The sequence below is a fragment of the Podarcis liolepis genome (genome assembly GCF_965112155.1).
Source record: "Podarcis liolepis genome assembly, chromosome: 9".
In the NCBI taxonomy this organism is placed as follows: Eukaryota; Metazoa; Chordata; class Lepidosauria; order Squamata; family Lacertidae; genus Podarcis; species Podarcis liolepis.
The window spans coordinates 12,507,372-12,534,288 of NC_139564.1; the positions used below are offsets into that span (position 1 = coordinate 12,507,372).

General features: G+C 47.7%; 1 protein-coding gene across 2 annotated transcripts; it reads left to right on the plus strand.

Moving 5' to 3' along the window:
* The first annotated feature begins 445 nt into the window (after positions 1-445).
* FGF5 (fibroblast growth factor 5) lies at positions 446-26,809 on the plus strand. 2 transcript variants are annotated; one of them, XM_083459074.1, is made up of 4 exons: positions 446-1,069; positions 16,375-16,478; positions 25,966-26,069; positions 26,371-26,809. In XM_083459074.1, the coding sequence occupies exons 1-4, from the start codon at positions 703-705 to the stop codon at positions 26,498-26,500; spliced, it is 705 nt and encodes a 234-aa protein (XP_083315200.1). In that variant the 5' UTR covers positions 446-702; the 3' UTR covers positions 26,501-26,809. The 2 variants fall into 2 exon arrangements, with proteins under 2 accessions (XP_083315200.1, XP_083315199.1); XM_083459073.1 differs by having other exon boundaries at positions 25,966-26,514.
* The last annotated feature ends 108 nt before the right edge of the window (positions 26,810-26,917 follow it).

Consider the following 26,917-nt stretch of genomic DNA (forward strand, 5'->3'; position numbering starts at 1 on the left):
GGGAATTCCAGGGACCCCGCTCGGCGGAAATCATCCCGGCCTAAGTGGTTTGTGAATTGAGCTGGCTTGATCCTTTCCCCCAACATCACATGAGTATTGGATCCATTCTGTCCCACTCCCGTTCAAGTTGCCTCCAGAGAATGTGGGCTGGCTGGGGGTGGCTATATTTCCCCCCTCCTCCGGGGAGCCCCTTTCGCTTGTCTCCGTTTATGAATTATTCGCAACCCGCGAGCCTTGACGGGGGCGGCGCGGGGGGGGGGGACCCGGAATCAGCCTGCTGGTGCGTAAAAGCGCTGCTGGCGCCGAGGGCCGCGCGTCCCTGGTGCGCTCTGCGCTTCTCCAGCGTGGCCAGGGGTGACCCTCGCCTCTCCGCCGCCGTCTTCTTCCTCCTACGTTCCTTCTCCCGCCGGGGGTCTTGCGAGGCGTCCTTCTCTCGCTTCCCCCCCCCCCCCAGCCCAGCCTCGGAAGGGCTGGAGAAGCGAGCCTCGTTTAGACTCCAGGCATGTAGGGGAGAGCTGTGAGATCACCCGGGTTATAAATATCTCCGTGCCAGCAGCTCCGCGCTCTCGGATCGCGCTCTCCCTCCAGCGGGCCGACGATGCCTTCCCTGCGCGCCGGAGCGCACGCCCGTTTGCCCCAGAGGTGCCGCGGCATTCGCAGCCGCCTCCGCAAAATGCCCTGCGCGTCCCTCCCGCTGGAAGAATGAGCTTGTCTTTCTTCCTCTGCCTTCTCTTTCTCAGCCACCTGATCCTCCTCGCTTTGGCACAGAAGGAGACGTTGCCCCACAGAGCGCAACTTGGAGACGCGGCTTTGCGTGCCAAAAACAGCAGCAGAAGCAGGCTTGGAAGTAGGAATACTTCCTCCTCCTCCTCCTCCTCCTTTTCAGCCCCTTCCCCTTATTTCGCCCCCTCTTCGGGAGTTCAAGGTAGCGGTTCCGAAAGGAGCAGTTTCCAGTGGAGCCCATCCGGGCGCAGAACCGGCAGCCTCTATTGCAGAGTGGGCATCGGTTTCCATCTCCAAATCCACCCCGATGGGCATGTCAACGGCTCCCACCAAGGCAGTATCTTAAGTAAGTGCGTTTCGCTCCTCTCTCCGCCCCTTGCCTGGGGAACTGGGGCCACTCGGGGACATAAAATTCAATGTTGCAGTTCAGGGTATTCATTCTTTAATTTTTTTTTTAAAAAAGAGCATTTTTACTGGTTGGTTTTATAGGAATCTGTGTGTAGATGCTTATTCCTAAACGTTCTTTTTAAAAAACAAAATCGTACACATTTTTAGTCTTGCTCGGTGTAAGTGCGGCTACCTACCTGCCCAGATCCCTTGGGACCCTAAGACTAAGAACTTTATGCATTTGATGTAAATTCGGTTAAAATGAAAAGCTTGGCTTCTGGGTACACGCTGAAGTCCCTGTGTTGCAGCCCAGAGCCGTTCAGAGGGGCGCAGCTCAAAGAGATGGAAATTTCGCCAGTGACTTCGACAGCAAGTAGATTGCTTCCATAGCAGGTGGAGATCCTAATAATCTGTCTTCAATTTGGCCTCTGTAGGGAATGCAGAGAAGCAAGGTGGACTTCCCCACCCCCCACCCAAAACCCCCCCAACTCCCTGGCTTGTTGTTATATTGTTTGTCCTTCTTCATAGAAGTTTACAGCCTGATTGGGGAGAGCTGGGAACAGAGGCCATTCTATGCGGGTGTCTGCATGTGGGATACACAGCATTTTGTAAATGGAAAAGTGCCATTAATAACTTTACTACTACTAATGATGGTGATAATGATAACAACAATAGCAGGGCACAGACTACTGCAGGTTTTAAGCAGGGCACAGACTACTGCAGGTTTTTCTTTGCACAAATCAATGTTTTGGTGTTTTCTTTGCTTTTGAGTGCCTTGCCTCTGCTCACTTCTATTTGAATTGTGGATTCAGACTGCAGTCTGATAACCCTTTACCTGGGAGTAAGCTCCTTTGAACACGTTGGGCCTTGCCTCTGAACGGACATGGGTAGGATTGCATCACACTTCCTCTGCACACTTTCCCAGAATTAAGTTCCGCTGGGATCTACTTAAAAAGTGAAACAAGCCAGTATCAGCTATAGTACAGTCGCATGTGAACAGCTGAATAACACAGCATGTCATGTTCACCTGTTGGTGAATATTTTATGTTTGGAACCATCAGAAACAGACTGATAATTCCAAATGCAAATGGGAACAGTGATGGGAATAGTGCAAAAGGCATTGGCTGGGGAGCATACACAGTTTGAATAGCCAATGTCCAGCTTATATAGCCAGCAGCCAAACGTTAAATGTTTTTCCAGGGCTGTGGTAAGAGGGAAGATCATGTATTTAAATGTTCCCACCATCCAAAAATCCTTGTACGTTGCATGTCAGGAAGGAAGGCTTAGATTAGCTAAACTGTATTTCTACATAGCACCCCCCACTTTTAAAAACATCCCCCACTTTCTCAGTTATGAAGTTATGAAATACGCAGTTCTCTGTCAGCAGTCTGATACAGGACAAACTTTACTGCTCAAGTTTCTGTTGCAACTGATTAAAAAAAAAGTGGGGGGGGGGGAAAAGCAAACTACTGAGAATAACAGTGCTTCTTGGGACTTAGCAGAACTGAAACTATTTGCAAGGAGTGGTTAGATTTCTCCAGCAAATTCTAAATGACAATAGGTTTTGTTGTAATATGAGACCATTTTGGCACATTAAGTGGTATTTTTAAATAAAATAATTATGATAAATTTTATTAGGATTTCCCCCTTCAGCATTACTGAAGATGCAAAATCCTTGAATTTAGTAAAATGAAAAGATTACTGTCATAAAGTTTATCGAGAGTTTTAAGTTTTCCTCCTGCAGTGCAAAGGGATTAGTGACTATCGCTGAAAGTTTAATTTTTTAAAAGGAAAAATAGTAATGTTTTAAGTATCTCGCAAGCCCTATTGAAATTCTGGAATGCTGCTGAAGTATTTGATTTCCATGAAACTTTGTTTTGGCTCTATTGCCTAGTGCAGGTGTCCTAGGCCTAATTCTCACTGGGGTGGCAACTTGTATGTCACTCCAGACTGTAGGTTGGAGAAGATTGGACAGCTTCTCCCTGCCCCCTCCCCCCCAAAAAACCTCATTGCACGTAGAGATCTAGCATGTCAGGGTGATTGCTAGAGTAGGACCCTTCTCCCTAACCTGCTACTTTTCTGTATACAGAGGCAGAGTTATAGCAAAGAGCCACTCCCTGCAGTCTGGAATTGTGTATCCCTAACTGAGGGATGCGGGTGGCGCTGTGGGTTAAACCACAGAGCCTAGGACTTGCCGATCAGAAGGTCCCATTGCTCGATCCCTACTCCTGCCAACTTAGCAGCTTGAAAGCACGTCAAAGTGCAAGTAGATAAATAGGTACCACTCTGGCGGGAAGGTAAACAGCGTTTTCGTGCGCTGCTCTGGTTCGCCAGAAGCAGCTTAGTCATGCTGGCCACATAAAGCCTTGGCCAATAAAGCGAGATGAGCACTGCAACCCCAGAGTCGGCCACGACTGGACCTACTGGTCAGGGGTCCCTTTACCTTTAACTGAGGGTGGGAGGGCACGACATGCAACAGTTCAAATGCAGCCCTCCATCCTCTCTGTCTGACCTCTCAAACTCTCTTGAGGCCACACACCCCACCAGCCATGTTCTGTGCCCCCCATCAAGTGCTTTTCTCTGGCGGCTAAAATGTGTCCTTGAACTATCACAGCCCCTCTAGCCTGAATGGAGAGATGCTGGGATGGTGATACAGAAAGTCCTGTTGGCTCTTGCATGGCTGGGATATAGCCTTCCTGTCTCTTTTGTTGCTCCGCCCACTTTTGGCTCCGCCCCCCACCCATCACTTGCACAAATCAGTGGGCCGCAAATCAGCCTGGTAAAACAGGGGTCAGCAAACTTTTTCAGCAGGGGGCCGGTCCACTGTCCCTCAGACCTTGTGGAGGGCCAGACTATATTCTGAAGAAGAAGAAAAATGAGTGAATTCCTATGCCCCACAAATAACCCAGAGATGCATTTTAAATAAAAGGACACATTCTACTCATGTAAACACATGATCCGGCCCCCGGGCCTTAGTTTGCCTACCCATGCAATAAAAGGTTAACTTCATAACCATGCTCTCCCCACTGACTTCTAGGAGAATAATTCTGATTTAAGTAAGATTAGATTAGATTAGATTAGAGGATCTAACCTGCTTACCTCTGGCTTCTTGTCCTCTGTGCTCACATCTCTCTCCCAGAATACCTTTGTGGCTCCCTCATTCTCTTTTCTTTATTACTTGTTAATCATTGGAACAAAGACGATGTACTTGCGACATCATTTCCTTTGCATTCAGAAGGTCCCAGGTGCAATCCCTTTACACCCCAAATAACCAAAATCCTACCACTTATTAATTTCTAGGATTTATTGTACTCAGGTTCTGCTTTTGAGCTTCCCATAAGCATCTGCTTGGCTACTGTGAGAAGAGGATGGTGGACTAGATGAGTTTTCAGTCCGATCCTGCAAGGCTTTCCTTGTTATTAAGAAATAATAATGAATGTTCAGGAAAGGAGCCTGGCAGCCGACTGATGGTGTTGACTCCTGCAGAATCAAAGTTGTGCATTGGTTAGTGTTGGGCTAGGATGGAGGAAATCTGGCTTGAAGAATCCCTGCATCAGCCATGAAGCTCACTGCATGACCTTGGGCCAGTAACTATCTTTTACCCTAACCTACCTCAGAGGGACACAGGTGGAGCTGTGGGTTAAGCCACAGAACCTAGGACTTGCTGATCAGAAGGTCAGTAGTTTGAATCCCCGTCATGGGGTGAACTCTCGTTCCTCGGTCCCAGCTCCTGCCAACCTAGCAGTTCGAAAGCACATCAAAGTGCAAGTAGATAAATAGGTACCACTCCGGCGGGAAGGTAAACGGTGCTCTGGTTCGCCAGAAGCTGCTTAGTCATGACCCGGAAGCTGTCCACCGGCTCCCTCGGCCAATAAAGCGAGATGGGCACCACAACCCCAGAGTCGGCCATGACTGGACCTAATGATCAGGGGTCTCTTTACCTTTACCTTTACCTCAGAGGGCTGTTGTGAGAATAATGTGTGTGTGCAGAGGTGGGGGAAAGCTGCATATATCTTATTGAGCTTCATGGAGTAAATATAAAATGAATGAATGAATGAATGCAGCTCTGCACATTATTGTTAGCGAAAGGTCATTGGTCACATGTATTGCTGCCATGTATTGCTTAAGTGCTTTAGCATTGTGGTTTCTGAGCTATGGTTTGTTTGGCCTTAGCCCAGAAGTTCTGGGATAGGAGCAAGTCAGGCATTGCTTCCCTATAGGGCTAGAGCTGGGGTGAGCAAACTTTTTCAGCAGGGGGCAGGTCCACTGTCCCTCAGACCTTGTGGGGGGGGGCAGACTATATTTTGAAAATAAAAATAAAAATGAATGAATTTCTATGCCCCACAAATAACCCAGAGATGCATTTTAAATAAAAGGACACATTCTACTCATGTAAAAACATGCTGATTCCCGGACTGTCTGCGGGCCAGATTTAGAAGGCGATTGGGCCAGATCCGGCCCCTAGGCCTTAGTTTGCCTACCCATGGGCTAGAGTTACAAGGAAGCCTGGGGGGGGCTGCTTCCTTTGGGGATATTCCGGCTCCCCCACCTGACTCTCAGGTATTTTCCTCTTTCTGTTTAAAAAGTAAGTTCCTAGACTTTACGTGTAAAAAGTAAAGAAGGACAACACACATGCAGCAGTTCTAACCAACTGCCAACTAAGAAGCAAGAGAGTCCGTGGTGCAATGGGTCAGTGCGTCTGGCTGTTTACCAGAAGGTTGTTGGTTTGAGCCCACCCAGGAATGGTGTGGGCCTGCATTGCAGGGGGGCTGGACTAGATGACCCCTGGTGTCCCTCCCAACTCTATGATTCTATAAGCAATGCAACTAAATAACTTTATGCTTGCTGTGCTGCCTGTATTTATGTTCTGACCGTTCTGCAATAATTCCCAGTCCATTAAAGCCCCTTTGTGATACAATTCCTGGCTAAGGGTCTTGCTGCTTAATTCCTTCACTACCAGGTCCTGGGCCCAGTGCACTTTAAGTGGATTGGGTCCTTTGGTCCACTGCAAAAGAAGGTGCTGATCTGCATAAGATTTGTACCTGCTTTGTGTCCTATTTTGCAGATTTAGGAGTAAGTACCTTTAAACACAAAGTGACCTGAATAGACATGTACACCATTGTACTGCAAGTTAGCTATACAGTTAATTCTTAAGGACGCAGGTGGCGCTGTCGGTTAAACCACAGAGCCTAGGGCTTGCCGATCCGAAGGTCTGCAGTGCGAATCCCCGCGACGGGGTGAGCTCCCGTTGCTCGGTTCCTGCTCCTGCCAACCTAGCAGTTTGAAAGGACGTCAAAGTGCAAGTAGATAAATAGGTACCGCTCCGGCGGGAAGGTAAACGGCATTTCCATGTGCTGTTCTGGTTCACCAGAAGCAGCTTAGTCATGCTGGCCACATGACCCGGAAGCTGTACGCCGGCTCCCTTGGCCAATAAAGCGAGATGAGCGCTGCAACCCCAGAGTCGGCCACAACTGGACCTAACGATCAGGGGTCCCTTTACCTTTACCTGTTCTTTGTATCCTGCACAGTAGGAAACATGCCTAAGCCTCTTTGCAAAGTTTTCACATTTTGCATTTAACTTTTTTTTTGTGTTGGGGGTTGGTTAACTACCACTTGTGCTTCTCGTGTTTGGCGAAAATGACATCTAGGGAGTACCTGGTCTCAGGAGAACCCACCACAGGAAAGATACTTCTTTGCTGCTAGGGGAGAAGGAAGGGGAAACTATGGAGTTTCCAAGTATTTGAAAATGAGACAGAAACAGGAAAAGTGTACCAAAGGGTGAAACAGAAACTCATTAGGACCCCACGGATTCCTATGGCCCGGTATCTAAGCCACTCGCTCATCAAACACAGCTCTAACTTCACTCATTGGCTAAAAACACTGATAGGCAATAGCAGTCAGACTGGCTCATCTCACAGAAATTGCATAGGAGGTACCTGCATATTTTGCTTCACAACCATTCTTCCAGGAGAGCTAGAAACTTTAAAGAACGAGGCCCATTCTGGCTATGAGCCTAGGCTGATCTCAGTACCCCTGTACCCTGTGTGCAGCATTGGTGCCGGCCCTACCATTAGTGAGTGTCATGAAAGGTCAGCATATTGTTATATTATCCCATTTGTGATTGCTGTTGCATTCTGAGCGCACAGGAGAGGTGCTTGTTGGATTTTCTGCCTTGGGTTCCAAAATAACATAGCTGGCCTTGGGTACAAGGCAGCACGAGTTAGCAAGGGGTGGGTTGGTGGCATTTGCTGTCCTGGCTCAGGTGGCAAAATGTCTTGGGTCATTCCCTACCCATTGCGAAGGTGTGTTTAGCATGAATTTGTAGAACAGGGTTCTGCAACCCTGTTCCCATCATCCCTGACCACTGGTCCTGTTAGCTAGAGATGATGGGAGTTGCAGCCCACAAACAGCTGGTGTGAAGGATCAATTTTAGGGCAGAGATTTGGACTATATGAGTTTCAGGAACGTTCTCATTCTGAGGATGCAATGAAATTACTTCCAGAATAATGGGCTTTGGGGTAACTTGCTAGACAGCTTTTATCTCTGTTACAGAAGCATCCTTCTAAGTTGGACTGGTATCACTGCTGTTTAACCAAACCTTTTATTTACGCAGCAAGAACTAGAACATTTGAGTCGCTGCTGAGCAGTTCCTGCTGGAAAAAAAGCGCTTATTGTGTCAGCAGTTTACTGCGATTCATCCCACTTTCCCCAGCCTCTTTATTTCACTGCATTGTTCGCCTCTCCTCGAGTGCTTAGTTTGAATTATCCATCTGCCTCCAGCTGTTCCTTGTCAAATCTCTCTCTTTTTATTTTTCATCTGCTCATTTTCTTTCAGTATCCATAAATATTTACACAGTGACAATGAACTATAAAGATAGTAAGGACCAGGCAAAAGCAATCGTTCACAAATGGCAGCATCTATTGGATTCCCTCCCCACAAAAAAAACCCCACAACCCAAAGAAACATGAAAAAAATAAAGAAAGGAAAAAGGGGAAAGAGGAACATGCCCTCTTCCGTGTTTATTTATGCCTTTGGCTATGCATGATTCCCGCATTCCAGGTGCCCAGTTTAATGGCCTCATGGACAGCCAGTGCCATTCCATAAATAGTTATCTGGTACTAGAATCACATGATGAGGGTTCCAGTACTGTGTCACTTACAAATTTCCATGAACAAATCATAGGGGCCACTTCTGGACTGTCGTTATTTTGTAGGTGGGATTCAATTTCATACAAGTAAATTCAGGTTGTGCAGTTGAAGTGGATCTGGTGGTCTTGCACAAACCTTTTCAATCATTACCACCTCTTGTGGTCAGGAAAGTGACAAGGAAAATCACTGGAAACTGTGGGGGAAACCATTGTTTAACATGACATGTCCTATGTGTGTACATTTATGGGTCCGGGGGGGGGGGGTTAGTCTGTGTGAGAGAGTGTGTGAACAGGGTAAAGGTAAAGGGACCCCTGACCATTAGGTCCAGTCATGGCTGACTCTGGGGTTGCGGCGCTCATCTCGCTTTATTAGCCAAGGGAGCCGGTGTACAGCTTCTGGGTCATGTGGCCAGCATGTCTAAGCCGCTTCTGGCGAACCAGAGCAGCGTACGGAAATGCTGTTTACCTTCCCATCAGAGCGGTACCTATTTATCTACTTGCACTTTGACATGCTTTCAAACTGCTAGGTTGGCAGGAGCAGGGACCGAGCAATGGGAGCTCACCCCGTTGCGGGGATTCGAACCGCCGACCTTCTGATTGGCAAGTCCTAGGCTCTGTGGTTTAACCCGCACCACCACCCGCGTCCCTGTGAACAGGGTAGCCACCGCCAATTATGGCAATATGTACTACTGTTATGAGACACACAAACACCCTGGAACCTGGGAAAGGGTTTAAACAACCCCAACTTTAGCTCCAGATTTCCAGCCTCAATGGCCAGGGCTAAGGGGTTTATCTATCCTTTCGCTTGACCTGTGTTTTGGACTAGGATCTTATCAAAGATGCATGGAAAATGCAAAGAGAGATTTTGCTTAACCAAGCTTCGATTAGGAGGGCAATATCAGATTTTTGCAAGGCAGAGCCACATAAGAAGAAAAGCTCTTGGACCTGGGGGAATTAATCGGGACATAATATGAGCAAAATAAAGGTTAAGCGGGACTGTGGATCAGCCCCAGAGAAACACCCTTTGGACCCACCAGCACTGTACAGAATGGTTTAACAACCAATCCCTCTTCACAGGGAACTCTGAATGTTGCAGCTCTGGGAGGGGAATAGAGGGTCTCAGTACCCTTAACAAACTACAGCTCCCAGAATTCTCTGGGGGAAGCTGTTTAAAGTGGCATGATGCTGCTTTAAATATGTATAGTATAGATGGGGCATTTTCCAGCATACGTCTTCTCTTTAGAGAAGGAGAGGTGTGGAGCAGAGCAGCCCATAGCTGCTTTTGCTTTAGAACGTTCTGCATCAAGTAATAATATGCTTTTAACAATTTCAACCATTTTTCCTTTTGCATCTCGTCTTTCATGTTATGACCCCCTAATAGCTAGCGCTTAGATTGTTCTTTCCAGGCTTTCGTAGCCCTACAGGGGAGATTCAGAATGTGCACTGCCATGTAAAAATAGTACCCGCTGCACTCCCTCGCTCTCTCCTTTTAGAAAGAACTGATCCTTATGCGGATTCAGAGCCAGCGTTGTTCACCTTCAGCACAAAGTAAATCTGCTCCTTCTATCGTGCGTTTGCTTTTGATAACCCCCTGAGCCAGAGCAACAGAAGACAAGAGGAAAACGTGCTCTCTTCAAAAGCAAACCACCAAAAGATTTGAGAGGCAGGATGAAGCAAGGACAGCAGCAGGGAAATGGAAAGGCAGAGATGGGCTTCTGATGTTGTGGTCCATCACAAAGGAGGGACGCGGGTGGCGCTGTGGTCTAAACCACTGAGCCTCTTTGGCTTGCCAATCGGAAGGTCAGTGGTTCAAACCTGCGATGGGGTGAGCTCCCATTGCTCTGTCCCAGCTCCTGCCAACCTAGCAGTTTGAAAGCACACCAGTGCAAGTAGATAAATAGGTACCACTGTGGTGGGAAGGTAAACAACATTTCCGTGCGCTCTGGCTTACTTCACAGTGTTCCGTTGCTTCAGAAGCAGTTTAGTCATGACTCGGAAAGCTGTCTGCGGGCAAACACTGGCTCCCTCAGCCTGAAAACGAGATAAGCACCGGAACCCCCACAGCCGCCTTTGACTGGACTTAACTATCCAAGGGTCCTTTACCATCCCAAAGCATTCAGTTCAGGATTTGACCACACTTCTACTTGTCCCATGCCTAGAAAGCATGGGTCTGAGCGGTTTCCCACTTGCCCTGCTCCTTTTTCAGGGAAAATCCACTCTTTAGTTCCAAATCAGAACAAACAGCTATCAACCAAAAGCCCAATTGCCGTTTGCTCCGACTAAGCGCTAAAGAGTAGTTTTCCCTGCAGGAAAGCGGTAGGAGAATCATAGAGTCATAGAATGGTAGAGTTGTAAATCTGGCCACTAACTTGTTAGCAGGAATGCAGCAGTCAGAATATATTGCATGGATATTATACCAACTGCATTGCTTACATAGAATCGTAGAATCTTGGAGTGGGAAGGGACCCAAGGGTAATCTAGTCCAACCCCCTGCAATGCAGGAATCTCAGCTAAAGCATCCATGACAGATGGCCATCCAACCTCTGTTTAAAAACCTCCAAGGAAGGAGAGTCCACCACCTCCTGAGGGAGGCTGTTCCACCATCAAACAGCTATTTCTGTCAGAAAGTTTTTCCTGATGTTGAAGAATCCCCTTTCTTGTAACTTGAAGCCATTGGTTCAAGCCCTGCCATCCAGAGCAGGAGGAAACAGACTTGTTCCCTCTTCTATGTGACAGCCCTGGAGATATTTGAAAGTGGCTATCCTATCACCTCTCAGTCTCTTCTTTCCCAGGCTAAACATACCCAGCTCCTTCAACCGTTCCTCATAAGGCGTGGTTTCCAGACCTTTGATCATCTTGGTCGGCCTCCTCTGCACACGTTCCAGCTTGTCAATATCCTTCTTAAAATTGTGGTGCCCAGAATTGGACACAGTGTTCCAGGCGTGGTCTGACCAAGGCAGAATAGAGTGGTACTGTTACTTCCCTTGATCTGGATACCAGACTTCTGTTGTTGCAATATGAGAGCCCAAAGTCCGCAGCTGCAGAGGCTGCACCATACCTGCCAGTTGCATGGACCAGTGTTCTGTCAATGTAGTAGAGTGATCAGAGTGCTGGCTAAGGCCTGGGACACCAGGGTTCAAATCCCCACTAAGCCATGGTGCTCACTGCATGACCTTGGGCCAGTCACCATCACTCAGCCAGATTTGTTAGTAGAAGAAAAAGAGGAGACTGGGAAAACACCTCGAGCTCCTCAAGCAAAGATGGGGTATAAATTTAACAAATAAACCAAGTCCTGAGTCCTGAATATAGAGAGGACCAAGTAGCCCAGTGGGCTAGATCCCAGCATCGGGAAAAGAAGCTAAATGTTTGGGCTATTGTACATTGGCCTCTTCTTGTTTTATGTTGAGCAAGATGTGATTTAAGTGCTCATTTCATCCTTCTTCACTGCTTCAAGGAGAGGATGGTGGAGCTACAACTCAGGATGTTAAAACTGTCCTGTTCCCCAGAGCCAGCAGAGATCCAGTTTCTGCTTTTCCTGTGTTTGGAATGAGTGTCTGGGATGAGTTCAGCATTACTTTTCTCCTGTTTGGGATAGCTCAGTCAGTAGAGCATGAGACTCTTAATCTCAGGGTTCAAGCCCCATGTTGGGCAAAAGATTTCTGCCTTGCAGGGGGTTGGACTAGATTAAGGTTACCAGATTTCCCCCCCCAAGAATCTGGGGACCCTTTTTTAAAAAAAGAGAGAAAAGTTATTTTTTAAAAGTTATTATTATTATTATTACTTTTAAAAAAGAAGTAATATCTTCTCTTCTGTGGCCTCCTCTGTTGCACAACCTTTCTCTGGGCCCCGGCCTGCTCTCTAGGAGCGCTAGCTACATGGAGTAGGCTCGGGTCAGACATGGGCTTGGCCACGTATCCTTGCCCTCCCGGTGCTCTCCTACATCTCATCAGTGGCGGCGGTGGCAGCAGCATGGCAAGGTCGGGGCTCCCCTCTTTTTTCTCCTTCCTCTTTCTCTCTCTTCCTTCTCCTTCTCCTTCTCCTCTCCTTCTCCCTACGTCGGCTCTGGCATTTTCCTGGCCCTGGAGCACCGCTGGAGAGTCGGCCGGGTGGTCGGGCGCTCTTGCTTCCGGCTCAATTTGGGTCATGGGGGGCAGCGGTTCCCCCAGTTGACGCACTGGGCACCCCTGGTTCCTTTTTGGTAGTGGCGGCAGCAGCGGCAGCCTCAGCAACCCGTAGGCAGCCTGGTAGCACAGTTGGCTCTGGCTGGCTCCAAGAGCTACTCGCTGCCATGGCGCCCGCCATTTTGCCTCGCCAGAAGTCCCCATATGATGTGTCTTGTGCCACTGAACCAATCACACAACATCCATTCCCTGATAATAAATCTACAACACTTAAAATATGAATCTGGGGACATTAAATGAAATCCGGGGACGGATTTTGTCCGGGGACATATTTGTAAATCCGGGGACAGTCCCCGGAAACGGGGACGTCTGGTAACCATAGACTAGATGACCATTGTAGACCCTTCCAACTGTATAATTTTGAGAATGCTATGAATGCATAGCCAATGAAACTGGGTAATGACAGAAGGGTGCTCCTTGTTTTCTTCAACCTAACAGCTGATCGGGGTTCCAACAGTCACATCTTGCTTCTCTGCATCCTACCAACAGACCGTCTGTCACCAACCCTTGTGAGCTTGCAGTTGTCTCTCCTCATGAGCAGTTAGAATGACCATGACACTTCCATGGTGTCCCACAACTCATCCATCTGCTGGGGAAAACTGCATTTATTTATTTTTTGCGGGGGTTGGAGGGGGAGCGAAGCCAAAGCTCTTCAGCTAATTGCTAGGGAACTTTCAAAGACTGAAGTCAGCATGCAACCTTGGTAAGTTTCCTAAACTCTCCTCCAGAGGCTTGCTTCCTTTCAGTTGCTATCGATAATATGAATGTGATGGCTCTGTGTCAATATAGGGTAGGAAGGGGGGGGGGCATAGCGAAGAATGCTTATCTTGCTTTCATGTATCTGATGAGCAGAAGGATCCATTGGTCTTTAGCTGCAATCAGGTGGAGCTTGGGTAACCCCAGGCTGCAATGGTAGATATGCTAGATGCATGCATTATAATCAGGAAAATTCCTTGCAGGCATGTGCATCTTAGCCGAAATTGCATATCATGATGTGTATATTAGGAGAAAGTCATGCTAAAATGCTAAAGAATTTATCATTTTTTAAAAAAAAGCATTTGCAAACTGATTTGGAGAACCGAACGTAAGATTAAAAAAAAATAACAACGAGGAAGTGAGAGACCAAAGCAGACAGATTTGCCAGTCCCTAATTGCACTTGGCTTATTTCAAATGCTCCTGGCTGCTTCCAGATCTGCCTTTAACATGTTCAGGGGTGAATGTCTTCTTCTGCAAACAATATGCTTGGTGATCAGTAGAGTCTCAGCGCTCCCCAGCACTGTGCAAAGCAGCTGGGGGTGTGTGGGTGTGTGGGGGTGTGTGGGTGTGTGGGTGTGTGGGTGTGTGTGTGTGTGTGTGTGTGAGAGAGAGAGAGAGAGAGAGAGAGAGAGAGAGGGGGGGGTCTGGAGTGTGTGTGTGCATGTGGTTAAAATCAATTGCAACAGATGCAAAAACCTTAGGGTATTCTGGAGGCTCCAGCCTGCTGGGATAGGGTGCTCTTTATTCTGCAAGAACTGCTCCTAAACCCAGATGTATGGAAGCAGCTGCGTCATGTTATGGTTTATTTATATACCCCCAAGTGGTGAGCATCATATCAATAGGAAAGAAATACGGTATATACTAAGAGTACCAATAGATGCAGTCAATCAAAGTGATATAAAATAGCAAAATTACAACATACCCACCTGGATATGTGTTAGGAACACTAGTTAACCTCACAGCAAGGAAACAGAAAAACCATAAAGCAAGCCAGCCCTGTCTCTCACCTGGGGTGAACACACTCCCTTCCCATCTCCGACCTGGGGTGTGTGTTTTACTAACTGAGGTTAACACCCACATCATAAATTTAAAGCACTCTTCTTATTCTTTAACAGTCACGGCTTCCCACAAAGAATCTTGGGAACTGTCGTTTGTTAAGGGTGCAGGCCTGCCGTCCCCAGCACCCTTAACGAACTATATTTCTCAGGATTCTCCATGTCTGCTAAAGCGGTGTAAGAATGATGTACAATGTATGTTGTGGTTGTGACAAGACTGTTGTGGTTGTGACAAGAAACCACTTCCCCTCTCTGGCTGCCGTCAGCCAGCCAGCTGACTCATTAACCCCAGATGATAATTGCCAGAGCCTGGAGGAAAAAATCAGGAGGAAATCCTACAAGCCTTCTGTCTCCCACCCTAGGGACCCACAAAACGCCGTGTTTATCTGCTGGCAAGAGAAACGCACTCTGTACATCCTCAGAGATGCTCTCATCTATCTAACAATGTCACTTGTTCCAATGTTACACACAACCACTGAAAACAAGTTTCCAGGATTGAGCCCAGAGGCTACAGGAATCAAGCATGGGGGTAGGGAGGTGGTCCTGGCTTAAACAACCCTTGCCGATTTTGAAGGTTTGTTCTCTTCCCCCCACACTGGTGGTTCTCAACCAGTGTGCCGTGGCACCCTGGGGGGCCTTGAATAATAGTCAGGGGTGCCATGGGCAACACTGGCCTCTGTCCCTCTTCCCTTCCCTTCCTCCTCTGATGAGCAGTGGACTCGTAATCTGGTGAACCGGGTTCGATTCCCTGCTCCTCCACATGCAGCTGCTGGGTGACCTTGGGCTAGTCACACTTCTCTGAAGTCTCTCAGCCCCACTCACCTCACAGAGTGTTTGTTGTGGGGGAGGAAGGGAAAGGAGATTGTTAGCCACTTTGAGACTCCTTAGGGTAGTGATAAAGCAGGATATCAAATCCAAACTCTTCTTCTTCTTCCTCTTGCGTCTCTGCCTCCCCAAGGCTTGCACAGCTGTTTGTTGCAGAAGCCCTGGCTAGAAGCTCTCCAGGCGAATGGCGCCTCTGGTGCTGGCCAGGGGGTGCTTCCCAGGCCCCTGTGGGGCAGTGCAAGGAGGCACATCTCTTTGTGGCAGGAGGGGGCAGCTGAGAGACTAGGGGTGGCAGCTGCAGATGCCCAGAGGACTCCCAAGAAAAGGAGAGAGGAGGTTGAGGGCACACTTCACAAGGTAGGCTGTTTGAAAAAGGGTGAGAGGCTGCCAGCTCTGCAGGCAAAGGGCTCTTGAACCCAGGCCCAAACAGAGGGGAGGGGCATATGGGCCTCCAATTCCAAAGGGGCCTCGGTCAGCATATTTATCCATATTTTCCATATTGTCTTTATATGCAGATACGGTTCAAGCCTTGAAATAAAATTATTTGTCAGCATAACCTTTGTGAAAATTATTTATGTACTTACTTATCTATAAGACTTCAGTTATCCCCAGGGTAAAAAAAAGGGGGGCACCTGGCAGTGGCGTAGCGTGGGGGGTGCAGGGGGGGCCGGCCGCACCGGGCGCAACATCTGGGGGTTAGGGTTAGGGGGCGCAAATCCACGGGTTAGGGGGCGCAAATTACTTGCCTTGCCCCGGGTGCTGACAACCCACGCTACGCCACTGGCACCTGGCCCAGGCCTCTGCCTGGCTCTGTAAGGCTCTACCTGAACCCCACAGAGGAGTCACAGAAAGAATGTAGTTGGTCAAGGGAGCTGCGGACCCAAAAAGGTTGAAAACCTCTGCCCTAAACCGTCTCCTGATGCCTTCCTGTTGAGGGCAGGTGGATAACCCCAGAGTGAGCAGCCATTAAATTCCACTCACACCAGTTGTGTCCTTTAAAACCTCAGGACGTCTATAAATAAATGTATATTCAGATAACCCGAGCAAGCAAGCAAGAAGCAATCAAGCATGAAATCACAGTTTAAGCCTAAAATGACAAAGCTAGTTTTTCTTCTTCTTCTTCTTCTTCTTCTTCTTCTTCTTCTTCTTCTTCTTCTTCCTCCTCTTCTTTTCCCTCCCCCCTTTTTTAAAATAAAAAAGACCTGACAATGCATAAGATTTCTTTCTCTCTTCTTCTTTTCTTTGCAGTGCTGTGAAAAAACGAATTGTGTTTTATTTTGGGATTTCTGTCATCCTAGGTATTTTGGAAATATTTGCTGTGTCTCAGGGGATTGTAGGAATACGAGGAGTTTTCAGCAACAAATTTTTAGCGATGTCAAAAAAAGGAAAACTCCACGCAAGTGTAAGTAAAAAAAAAAAAAAGACGAAATAAAATACTGCATTTCCAGGGTATGTGAAAAATGTCTCTTGTAGCTTGCAAAAGAGTGAAAATATTGCAAGGTCATCTGCACCGCACCTTGTGAGATTTGAGTCCACAGCTCTACATATCACTTCATTCATTTCCCACCATTTCTTCCAAGGGGTTCAAGGTGGTATATGTGGCCCTTTCTCCTCATTTAATCCTCACAACAACCCTGTGAGATAGGTTAGGCTGAGAGACAGTGACTGGGTTCAAGGTCACCCAGTGAAATTCATGCCTGTGTAGCGATTCGAACCCTGGTCACCCAGGTCCTATTTCAACAACGCCACGCTGGCTCCCTGCTTATGAAAATAGAGAAGAATGAAGTCCCCCTTGACCTTAAATTCCTCATCCCAGTCCAGCATAATTTTTGACCCAGCGTGCTGGGATAGCTCAGTTGGTAGAGTGTGAAGTTCTTGATCTCAGAGTCATTGTAACTCACTCTACATGGGACTGCCCTTGAGACTGACCCAGAAACTCCAGCGGGTGCAGAATGCCGCGGCGAAACTCCTTATGGGGTCCTAGCCGTGGGATCACATTCACCCAGTGCTAGACCAGCTGCACTGGCTCCCGGTGGAGTACGGGATCGGATTTAAGGTGCTGGTTTTAACCTTTAAAGCACTATATGGCCTAGGACCCTTGTACCTACGGGACCGCCTCTCCTGGTATGTCCCAAGGAGGACCTTACGGTCTTCAAACAAAAACATCTTGGAGGTCCCAGGCCACAGGGAGGTTAGGCTGGCCTCAACCAGAGCCAGGGCTTTTTTCGGCTGTGGCCCCGATCTGGTGGAACGCTCTGCCACAAGAGACTAGGGCCCTGCAGGACTTGATATCTTTCCGCAAGTCCTGCAAGACAGAGCTGTTCCACCAGGCCTTTGGCCAAGGGACAGTCTGACCCCCCCCCCATAGAACTCTAGCCCAATGGTTGCCATTAATTTGATTTGAATTGATTTTAGAATGAATTGATTTTAGAATGCTGTGTTACTTTTATTGTTGTTAGCCGCTCTGATCCCAGTTTTGGCTGGGGAGGGTGGGATATAAATAAATCATCATCATTATTATTATTATTATTATTATTATTATTATTATTAGTTCGAGTCCCATGCTGGGGGAACAATAGGATTCCTGATCTTGACTAGATGACCCTCCATCAACCATGTATGGCGGCAGCCCATCAAGGATTTTGTTTCAATATCACGATGCTGCTGTCTGCCCAAGCTGTCTTGCACCAACTCTACTCCAAGGGTTCAGGTTTCAAAGCCCTAACAAATCACTGAAGTTTCGTTGTCTCTTAATGGATCCATATAGGCATACAGCAAAACTACTTCTACTTCTTTTTCCAAATCCGACATGGGTGGCGCTGTGGGTTAAACCACAGAGCCTAGGACTTGCCGATCAGAAGGTCAGCGGTTCGAATCCCCACGATGGGGTGAGCTCCCATTGCTCGGTCCCTGCTCCTGCCAACCTAGCAGTTTAAAAGCACACCGCTGCAAGTAGATAAATAGGTACCACTCCGGCGGGAAGGTAAACAGCGTCTCCGTGCGCTGCTCTGGTTCGCCAGAAGCGGCTTAGTCATGCTGTACGCCAGATACATGAATCCATGTCATAGGTAAAGGTAAAGGGACCCCTGACCATTAGGTCCAGTCGTGACCGACTCTGGGGTTGCGGCGCTCATCTCGCTTTATTGGCCAAGGGAGCCAGTGTACAGCTTCCGGGTCATGTGGCCAGCATGACTAAGCCACTTCTGGTGAACCAGAGCAGCGCACGGAAACGCCGTTTACCTTCCCGCTAGAGCGGTACCTATTTATCTACTTGCACTTTGACGTGCTTTCAGACTGCTAGGTTGGCAGGAGCAGGGACCGAGCAACGGGAGCTCACCCCGTTGCAGGAATTTGAACTGCTGACCTTCTGATCAGCAAGTCCTAGGCTCTGTGGTTTAACCCACAGCGCCACCCACGTCCTGAATCCAGGTCATAGGCCCACCCTATTCATAGACAAATATGCCCTTAACACAGGATTTGCAAGCAAAAAGACCATGGGAAGGCTCTCAACCATTTGCCTCCCTTACTGCAGAGGAATATTTGAGGAGAGTCAAAATGGCTTCAGGACTGCTTTCCCATACTATGAATATTTATTCTATATTTGAGACCTTAAATTTCTTATAACAGTGGTATGTGAGCATGTGTAGAAACTAGCCTCCCGAATAAGGTTAAGATGTACAATAATTTCGCACCCACTTTTGCCTCTGGCTGTGCCCATCCTGGCATGCGGCCCCTGGGAGGTTACCCAGAAGAGAATGTGGCCCCTGCAGAATTCCCCATCCCTGCTGTACTGGAAGAGTCCATCTCAAGTGCTGCCTTGGCAGATGCCCATACAAAGATGGCGGCCTTCCTTTGGCGTAGTGGCCCACAAGTTGAGCTGTTCCGCCCCCCCCCCCCCGATATGAAATCGTCTTATTTCATGCTATGAAATTCTGACGTGATTCAGCGGCTGCCGAAATTAAATAAGCCCCCTTCCTTGGCTTCCGGCTAATTGCTGGGAGCAGGACGTGGTTAGTTCCAGGAGGACCAGACATGATGACCTACTTCAGACAGGTCACCAGGAAAGGTTAAGACCCCCAATTCTTCAGCCAAATCAGCGCAAGAAATTAGTCGAAACCCGAAATTAGTCGAAATGTCTAAAGTTCACTGGGCTAAACAATGCCGATAATGTAAAAACAGCATCTGTTGTTCTTTGCTGCTTTGGCAGGGCGCGTTTATTTTGTGGGATAATGAGTTCGAAGAGGCGCAAGGAAGTGCTGTGCCTGTCACTCAGGGAAGCTCTTTGATTTTAATGGCGTTTTGATTACTTCTAGCTGAACTAGAGATAAAATCAAGTCCCACTGTTGTTTTTGGGTTGGGGGGGGGAGGAAGCGGAAGCAATTCCGTGGGCTGTAATAGGTTTCCCCTTCTGTATCTGAGGTCTGGCCTTCCATTTCAAGTGGTAATCTAATTAAATTATAAAGCAGTTTATTTTTAATTTTTTTTAATAAGGAAACTGGATTCAGGAGCAACATTAATCCTGGCAATTATCATCTTCCCAAGCAGATGGCTCAATTTTTTGTTCTTAAAGGAGCACCCATCCACCCCGCCTGTTATAATGTTTCAGGCTAAAACCCAATGCCCACATATACGAGGAGCAAGTTGCAGTGAATCCGAGGACATTTTTCTCCTGAGTAAATATGCATGGGGTCAAACTCAACATCATCCTGCCCAGTGGCTTTTCCTTTTGTGAGGTTGTGTTCTCAGCAGAAGCTTTGCCGTTTGAGGAAAATATGTATCTTGAAGAGGACATTTCTTTCTCTTCTTTTTACAGTTAAGTTTGCGGGTGGCGCTGTGGGTTAAACCACAGAGCCTAGGACTTGCCGATCAGAAGGTTGGAAGTTCGAATCCCCGCGACGGGGTGAGCTCCCGTTGCTCGGTCCCTGCTCCTGCCAACCTGCCAACCTAGCAGTTCGAAAGCACCTCAAAAGTGCAAGTAGATAAATAGGTACCGCTCTGGCGGGAAGGTAAACGGTGTTTTTGTGCACTGCTCTGGTTCACCAGAAAGCGGCTTAATCATGCTGGCCACATGACCCGGAAGCTGTACGCCGGCTCCCTCGGCCAATAAAGCGAGATGAGCGCCGCAACCCCAGAGTCGGTCCCTTTTACCTTTACCTTGCAAGCAAAAGGGCAAAAACGGACGAGACACCCATAGGGCAGTTAAGGGTTCCCTCAGTGTGATCGGTTCTACCACTGATATATAAGATAATCATCTGTGGGGTTTAACAACGCTGAACTCACTTGTCATGCTCGTAAGGGAATACCCATTAGCAAGAAAGAGGCTGCCTTGCTGATGTTCCCAACTTGCACAAAGGCAAAATTGACAGAGGCATCTTCAGTGTAGCATCCAGTTTTAATAATTCTCTCCTCATTGATTGCAAAGGCAGCTGAGCAAAATTAATGCCCCGTGAGACAAAGGATTTGCTCTTCTGGTTGACACAGATCTTGGCAGGAAACAGAGGACCTGCTTCAGTAGCCTCAGACAAGATCGCATCGATACTTTTTCATCCTTTTGTACTAGCCCGGATGGCCAGACATAGATTAGAAAGGAGGAATGACCTTCAGAAGAGACATCTGTTCTATTGAATGTCCCCCACTGTTAATACTCTCTCGGGATCCATCCGTCAAACTAGTATAGTGTTAGAAATCCCAGAAGTCAGTCTCTCTCTCTCTCTGGAGCTTATGTCTAGAAAAAACTTTGCAAAATCTAGACACCCCCTCCTGTCATCAAATAGCTGAAGGTAGATAGAGAAAGAAAGTGATAAAGAGCAGCAACAATGTTTCTGTATGCTCCAGTGGCATTGCGGCTTTTGCTGCTGCCCGGAGCACACATGCACATGCTGAGCAGGGCATGGAGAGTGAACAGAACCCACCATGCCAGCCTGGTCCTTGCCACCGACACCAGAGGGTGGGGGCCAGGCATGGGCATAGCCAGGATTTATGTTGAAGGGGCAGGGGTCATGTTGGATGGGAGGGCAGAACCTCAGTTAAGTGCCTGGTTTGTGCCCCCTCAAAATCATTCACCCAGGGCTAAGCCCCCCCCCCGCCCCCCCACTATGCCTCTGGTGTGCCCTACAGTCATGTTTGAACTATCTCTTAGGTTGTGCATGTATAGGAGAGTGAGGTTTGGGTGTTGCAGGCTCTGGGAAGGTACCTACTGTGGGAATGTTTGGGGATGCAGGAGAGGATATATTGTTTGATTATAGCCTTTCCAACTTGTGCTAACAAGTTCACAATTTAGCAGAGTAACATTCCCCTTTTTAAACTTACAGCGGATGCGTTTTGCTCAGGCTCGCTAAAGCCTCTATAATAACTGTTCAGGTATTTCCCCCTTATTCCCTCATAAAAGATAAGATGCAACAGTCTTCTATAAAAGTATAAAAAAAGAGTTTACTCACATTCTGTTCACAATTGGATCCCAGAAGGTAGACTTAGCTCAGAAAAGTAACATACACCTGGAAACTATCTCATAAGGAGACAGTCCCTTTGTCCTCTCTTGGCTGGAAGCCAAGGGGGCATCTATGGCTCAGTAGATGTTGTTTCTTCGTTGCATGTGGTGAAAGAGAGAGAGATGGCTGCCCTGCCCTGCGGTTTTGTTGTTACCTGCACAGGTGAGGCCATGTCCACTCTAGCAAAACAAGGAATGTTGTATATGACTGCTCCCAGTGGACTATATCCCACATTTATATGGGGAGGGAGTTCCACAATTTGGGGGCCACCGAAGAACATGCCTTCTCCTGCTCTATCCCCTGCCCATCTTCTGAAAGTGGCAGAGGCAGCAAGAGGGTCCTCTTTGCCAATCTTAGCACCCAAGGGGGGGCTCTGTGGGGAAGGGGGCAATCTCTCAGATATGTGGGACCTGAGTTGTTTAGGTCTTAAATGCTAACGTGTGCACCTTGATTTGGTCCTGGAAATGAACTGGCTGCTGGATTTATATGTGATCACAGTGAAACCCTGGCCAGTAATCTGGTCGCTGCATTTTAGACCAGTTGAAGTTGCCAAATAGTCTTCAAGACCAGCCCCATGTACGGTGCATTGCACTAATCTAGTCTGGGAGTTACCAGTTCATGGTGACCGAATCATTTCTGTCCGAATAGGGCTGTAGAGCAGGAGTGGAGAATGTTTTACCAGCCCAAGGGCCACACTGCCTCCTGAGCAACCTTCCAGGGGCCACATGCTGTTGCTGGGCAGGGAAAGAGACAAAAAGTGGGTGGAGCAAGAGTTCTGGCTCTTACATTAGTACACTAGTCTACATTCTAGCTATGCAAATATCAGTGGTTTCTACACAAACACACCCCTCTTTATCCTGAGGGCAAAGGACAAGATGGTGCGGTCCCCATTCTGTGCACAAAATCTAGATAGACTAGTGGTTGACTCTGACTTCAGCATTGGTGATGGAACAGGGTAGCAGAGTCTTCCACCACTAGCACACATTTCTAGCCACTTTTAGCCCCTTAGAACTTGCCGCAAGAACTTGCAACACTCTGCTTCTTGGAAGGGCCAGGCTTGTGGTGAGGCCTGGGAAGAATCACAAGGGCCCAACAGAGAAGTGTGGAGGGCAGCCTCTGAAGTTCTCCATGCCTGAAATGGAGAGTGGGCTCCCCAAAGCCAACCAGCTCCAGTCCATTTTTCAACCCTAGAGATTCCATGGGGCATCACAAAATCCATGATCCCCAGATTACTGGGGCAGGGAGCGAAGAGGCGGATTGTCACAGGCCAAGACCTCATTGTAATCAGAGAAGGAGAGGAAGGCCATTCAGCTGCTAACCTCTCCATTACTCTTTCCTCCTCTCCTTTAATGAGTAGACCCTTGACATCAGGACCCTCTCCCATCTACCCAGACCTATTGATGGATGAGACACGCATTTCCGTGCCAAAACAATCCAAACTCCTTTGGGAGGCAATCATGTGGAATTGTGTTCTCAGATTTATAGTGAGCAAGTCAGCAACGCTATCGTCTTTCAGCTCCGCTATATTGTTAAGTAGCTACTTAGCTCAATCTCTCTCCTTTTTTGGTGGGGAAGAACAAGAGGAAAAGGGAGCAAAAATGGTTCTTCTTTTCACATGCAACCCATTGCGATGGAAATTTTGAAAGTGCTTCATTAAAACCATTGTCTCCCTTCCTCTCCAGCAAAATGTTAAAAGGAGATGAAAGGTTGTCAGGAAAGTTTTGTTTTTTTAAAAGACTCTCTGAGGGGAAAAGCTTTTATTATTTATTTTGTATATTTATATTCCACCTTATCCTCCATTGGGCATAAGAAGGCATATCTGTGTTTCCGCTGCCCATGTTAGCCTTGCGAGGTGGGCTGTAAGACACTGAACTAGTCCCAGGTCAGCCAGCGAACTTCCTGGGCACATCTGAATTCATTACAGTCAAAGCAGGCCCCCTAAACCAGACCTTTCATATGCACAAGCGAATACCAAATGCCACTGTTTAACAAAAAATATAATTTCTGTCCATGTGCCCATTGTTTCATAGAATCATAGAATCATAGAGTTGGAAGAGACCACAAGGGCCATCGAGTCCAGTCCCCTGCCAAGCAGGAAACACCATCAGAGCACTCCTGACATATGGTTGTCAAGCCTCTGCTTAAAGACCTCCAAAGAAGGAGACTCCACCACACTCCTTGGCAGCAAATTCCACTGTCGAACAGTGTTAACAGTTTTGGACATCAGTTTAAGAGATTGGATAATTCTGGATAACATCACTTTGATCACTGGACTTGGGCATTTTACAGCACTTTCCCCCACCCACCCCAAGGCCTGCTGGACACCTGATGTGAAATTTTGTAAAGATTTTATGGCCTATATCCATTGATTTTCCCCCAGGATCTTGAACAGAGTGGCCATATGCTCTCTTTTACAGAGGGCATTCCTATTCGAGTAAACCCTCTGCTTAAAGGACTGCCTGGTCCAAGTCCGGTTGAAAGATAAAGAACTCTAAGGCTGAGTAAAGCACAATACACCATCATGTGATAGACAACAATCCCATGACTGCAATCATGGAGCAGGAATTCTAACAGTTTACCCCTTACAGACCTACAATTCACGGCACCCATAACAAACCACAGTTCCCAGTATTCTTTGGGGAGAAGTCATGTGCTTTAAGGAAGGAGAGCAGGGAGGTGGTCTTCAACTTCCCCATCACAGGTCACCTGACCACAGTCTTCCCCATTACAGTATTTTATACTGTTGCACGCTCCACCAGGAGCTCCATACAAACTGCCCAGGCTTGCACCCCAGGAAGGTCATTGCTAATGCAGCGGTTTGACTTCACCCCCGGCGGCGCACTCCATTGTCTCCTGAGGCAGATGGATGCCAACAACTCCTAGCAAGAGCTGCATACCACCCATCATGTCTAAATCTGCATCTGTACAATGATTAGCATTTGCAGATTGTATGCAAAACCATGTCCACCCTTTGGGGAAATGCTTAAGTGGCTATCCTAGCCCCATATGAAAGTAGGGCTGGTGTGTACTCTGAGTGTCCAGATGAGATAAGACTAAAAAAACCAACCCAATAGATTTACCAACCCTTTAGATTCAGGGCTTTTTCATCTCAGAGTAGCCTGTGGCATCAGGCCAAAGGCTCATCTGCCTCCATATACGTTTCCCATCTATGGACCAGCCAGAGATGTCTCTGGGATTCTCACCAATAAAGCATGAAGGCAAGAGCACATCCTTTTTTTATTTCCCCCTATGGCTTGCCACTGGGTATATAGAGCCCTGTGGATGGGCTCCAAAAGTACTTATCTTCCGACCTATCTATCTATCTATCTATCTATCTATCACCCCTGACCATTAGGTTCAGTCGTGGCCGACTCTGGGGTTGCGGCGCTCATCTCGCTTTATTGGCCGAGGGAGCCGGCGTGCAGCAGTCATGTGGCCAGCATGACTAAGCCGCTTCTGGCGAACCAGAGCAGCACACGGAAATGCCGTTTACCTTCCCACCGGAGTGGTACCTATTTATCTACTTGCACTTTGATGTGCTTTTGAACTGCTAGGTTGGCAGGAGCAGGGGCCGAGCAACGGGAGCTCACCCCGTTGTGGGGATTCGAACCGTCAACCTTCAGGATCGGCAAGTCCTAGGCTCTGTGGTTTAACCCGCAGCGCCACCCGCATCCATATATGTGCTTAGCATCTCACTCAGGTTACAGTTAAGTTGCACATTATTTCACCTCCCTCCCCCCCCCATGCATCTTAATAGTTCAAGACATGCAAATAAAATGAATGATTATGTGTCACAATGGCCAGCTCCCCTCCATTAGGGGGGAAAAAATACTCCAATCCATTGTATTCTCACATAAGGTAAAATTAGCTTTACTGGTGACTTGAAGCATCAATATGGTGGACGTGTGCACTCTATATGCCCTTTACGGTTAGTTAAGTGACTGTTTCTTACCTTGCATTATGCTAGTCATGCAAAAAGAAAAGGCGTTTCTGCAGCCTCATGAGAAATTTCAGGGAGCTAATCAGGAAGTGTGGACAAGAGAGAGTCTAAGGAATAATTTGAAAACGGGGGGAACACGTCTATAGTAATAATAATGATGATGATAAAATAATAGTACTTGCTGGGGCTGATGAGAGTTTTGGCTATGCAACATCCGGAGACCCAAAGGTTCTCCACACCCTGTCTAGATCAATAAAATGGGCTTAGTAGCCGGGTTGTCGTTTATTGGTGTTTAAATCGTATTGTGCATTTATGTGCCATAATCCACTTTGAGACCTTCAGGCGAAGGTTCGATAAGAAAAATAAGAAATAATAATTATAGGCCAACACAGGTACAGTGACAACCCTTTGATAAAGCCAGCATTTGCTGCTATTGTCGTTTCCCCCTTCTAATTCCCTAGGCCAAATTCACAGACGACTGCAAGTTCAGGGAGCGGTTTCAAGAAAACAGCTACAACACGTACGCCTCAGCAGTTTACAGGACTGAGAAGACGGGCAGAGAATGGTACGTGGCCTTGAACAAACGGGGCAAGGCAAAACGAGGGTGCAGCCCCCGGGTGAAACCCCAGCACATCTCGACGCATTTCCTCCCGAGGTTCAGGCAAGCAGAGCAGCCGGAACTGGCTTTCACTGTCGCTGTTCCTGAGAAGAAGAAACCACCTGTCGCCATCCCAGCAAAGCCAAAGGTCCCGTTGCCGGTGCCTCGGAAGAACTTGCCTCCGGTCAAATATAGACTCAAGTTTCGCTTTGGATAGTAATGGCCCAACTCTCTTCCACTGAGGAATGTTGTTTTCTTTCTTTCTCAGGAGCGGTTGCTGCTTGTATGCGACACCACAGGGCAGAATAGCGGATGGGATTCTGCACTGCGTTTCACTGCGCCGGGAGGTCCTTCTGGAAAGAGTCGTGTCCGTTTGGGTCCCTAGCGCCCGAGTTTAATTCACTTTTTTTCCAGTAGCTACAAATGAAGTGGAATTCTCCAAGTGCTCAAATGCGTAGGGCGCCAAAGATGAGCGGAAAGGTTGTTTGGGCACGGGTGGGGTGGGGACGCCTTAATTTCCAGTCTCATCTCTCTGCTTTCCAACTGCTGAGCACGGATTGTGCTTAAAACGGCTGTTCAAAACTGGCAGGCACTATTGCTGCAGTAATGTGTTTTCCTGCCTCGGCAGGGATTGGACGATATGGCCTTCGAGGTCCTTCCCAAATCTATGGTTCTGTGACTGCTGCAAGATGTGAAAGATTACCTCATATGTCGAGTCTATTTTTTTCTTCAAATTCCTGATAATTGTTTTCTTACTGTGATCTTTTCCTGTGAGAAGGGGGAGGAAATTGCTCGTGTCCTTTCCATGCCCCCCC

Coding starts and splice junctions, on each gene's coding strand:
- FGF5 (XM_083459073.1), top strand. CDS start 703: ATGAGCTTGTCTTTCTTCCTCTGCCTTCTCTTTCTCAGCCACCTGATC. Junction 1,070..16,374: donor CCACCAAGGCAGTATCTTAA/GTAAGTGCGTTT, acceptor CTGTCATCCTAG/GTATTTTGGAAATATTTGCT. Junction 16,479..25,965: donor AAGGAAAACTCCACGCAAGT/GTAAGTAAAAAA, acceptor CTAATTCCCTAG/GCCAAATTCACAGACGACTG.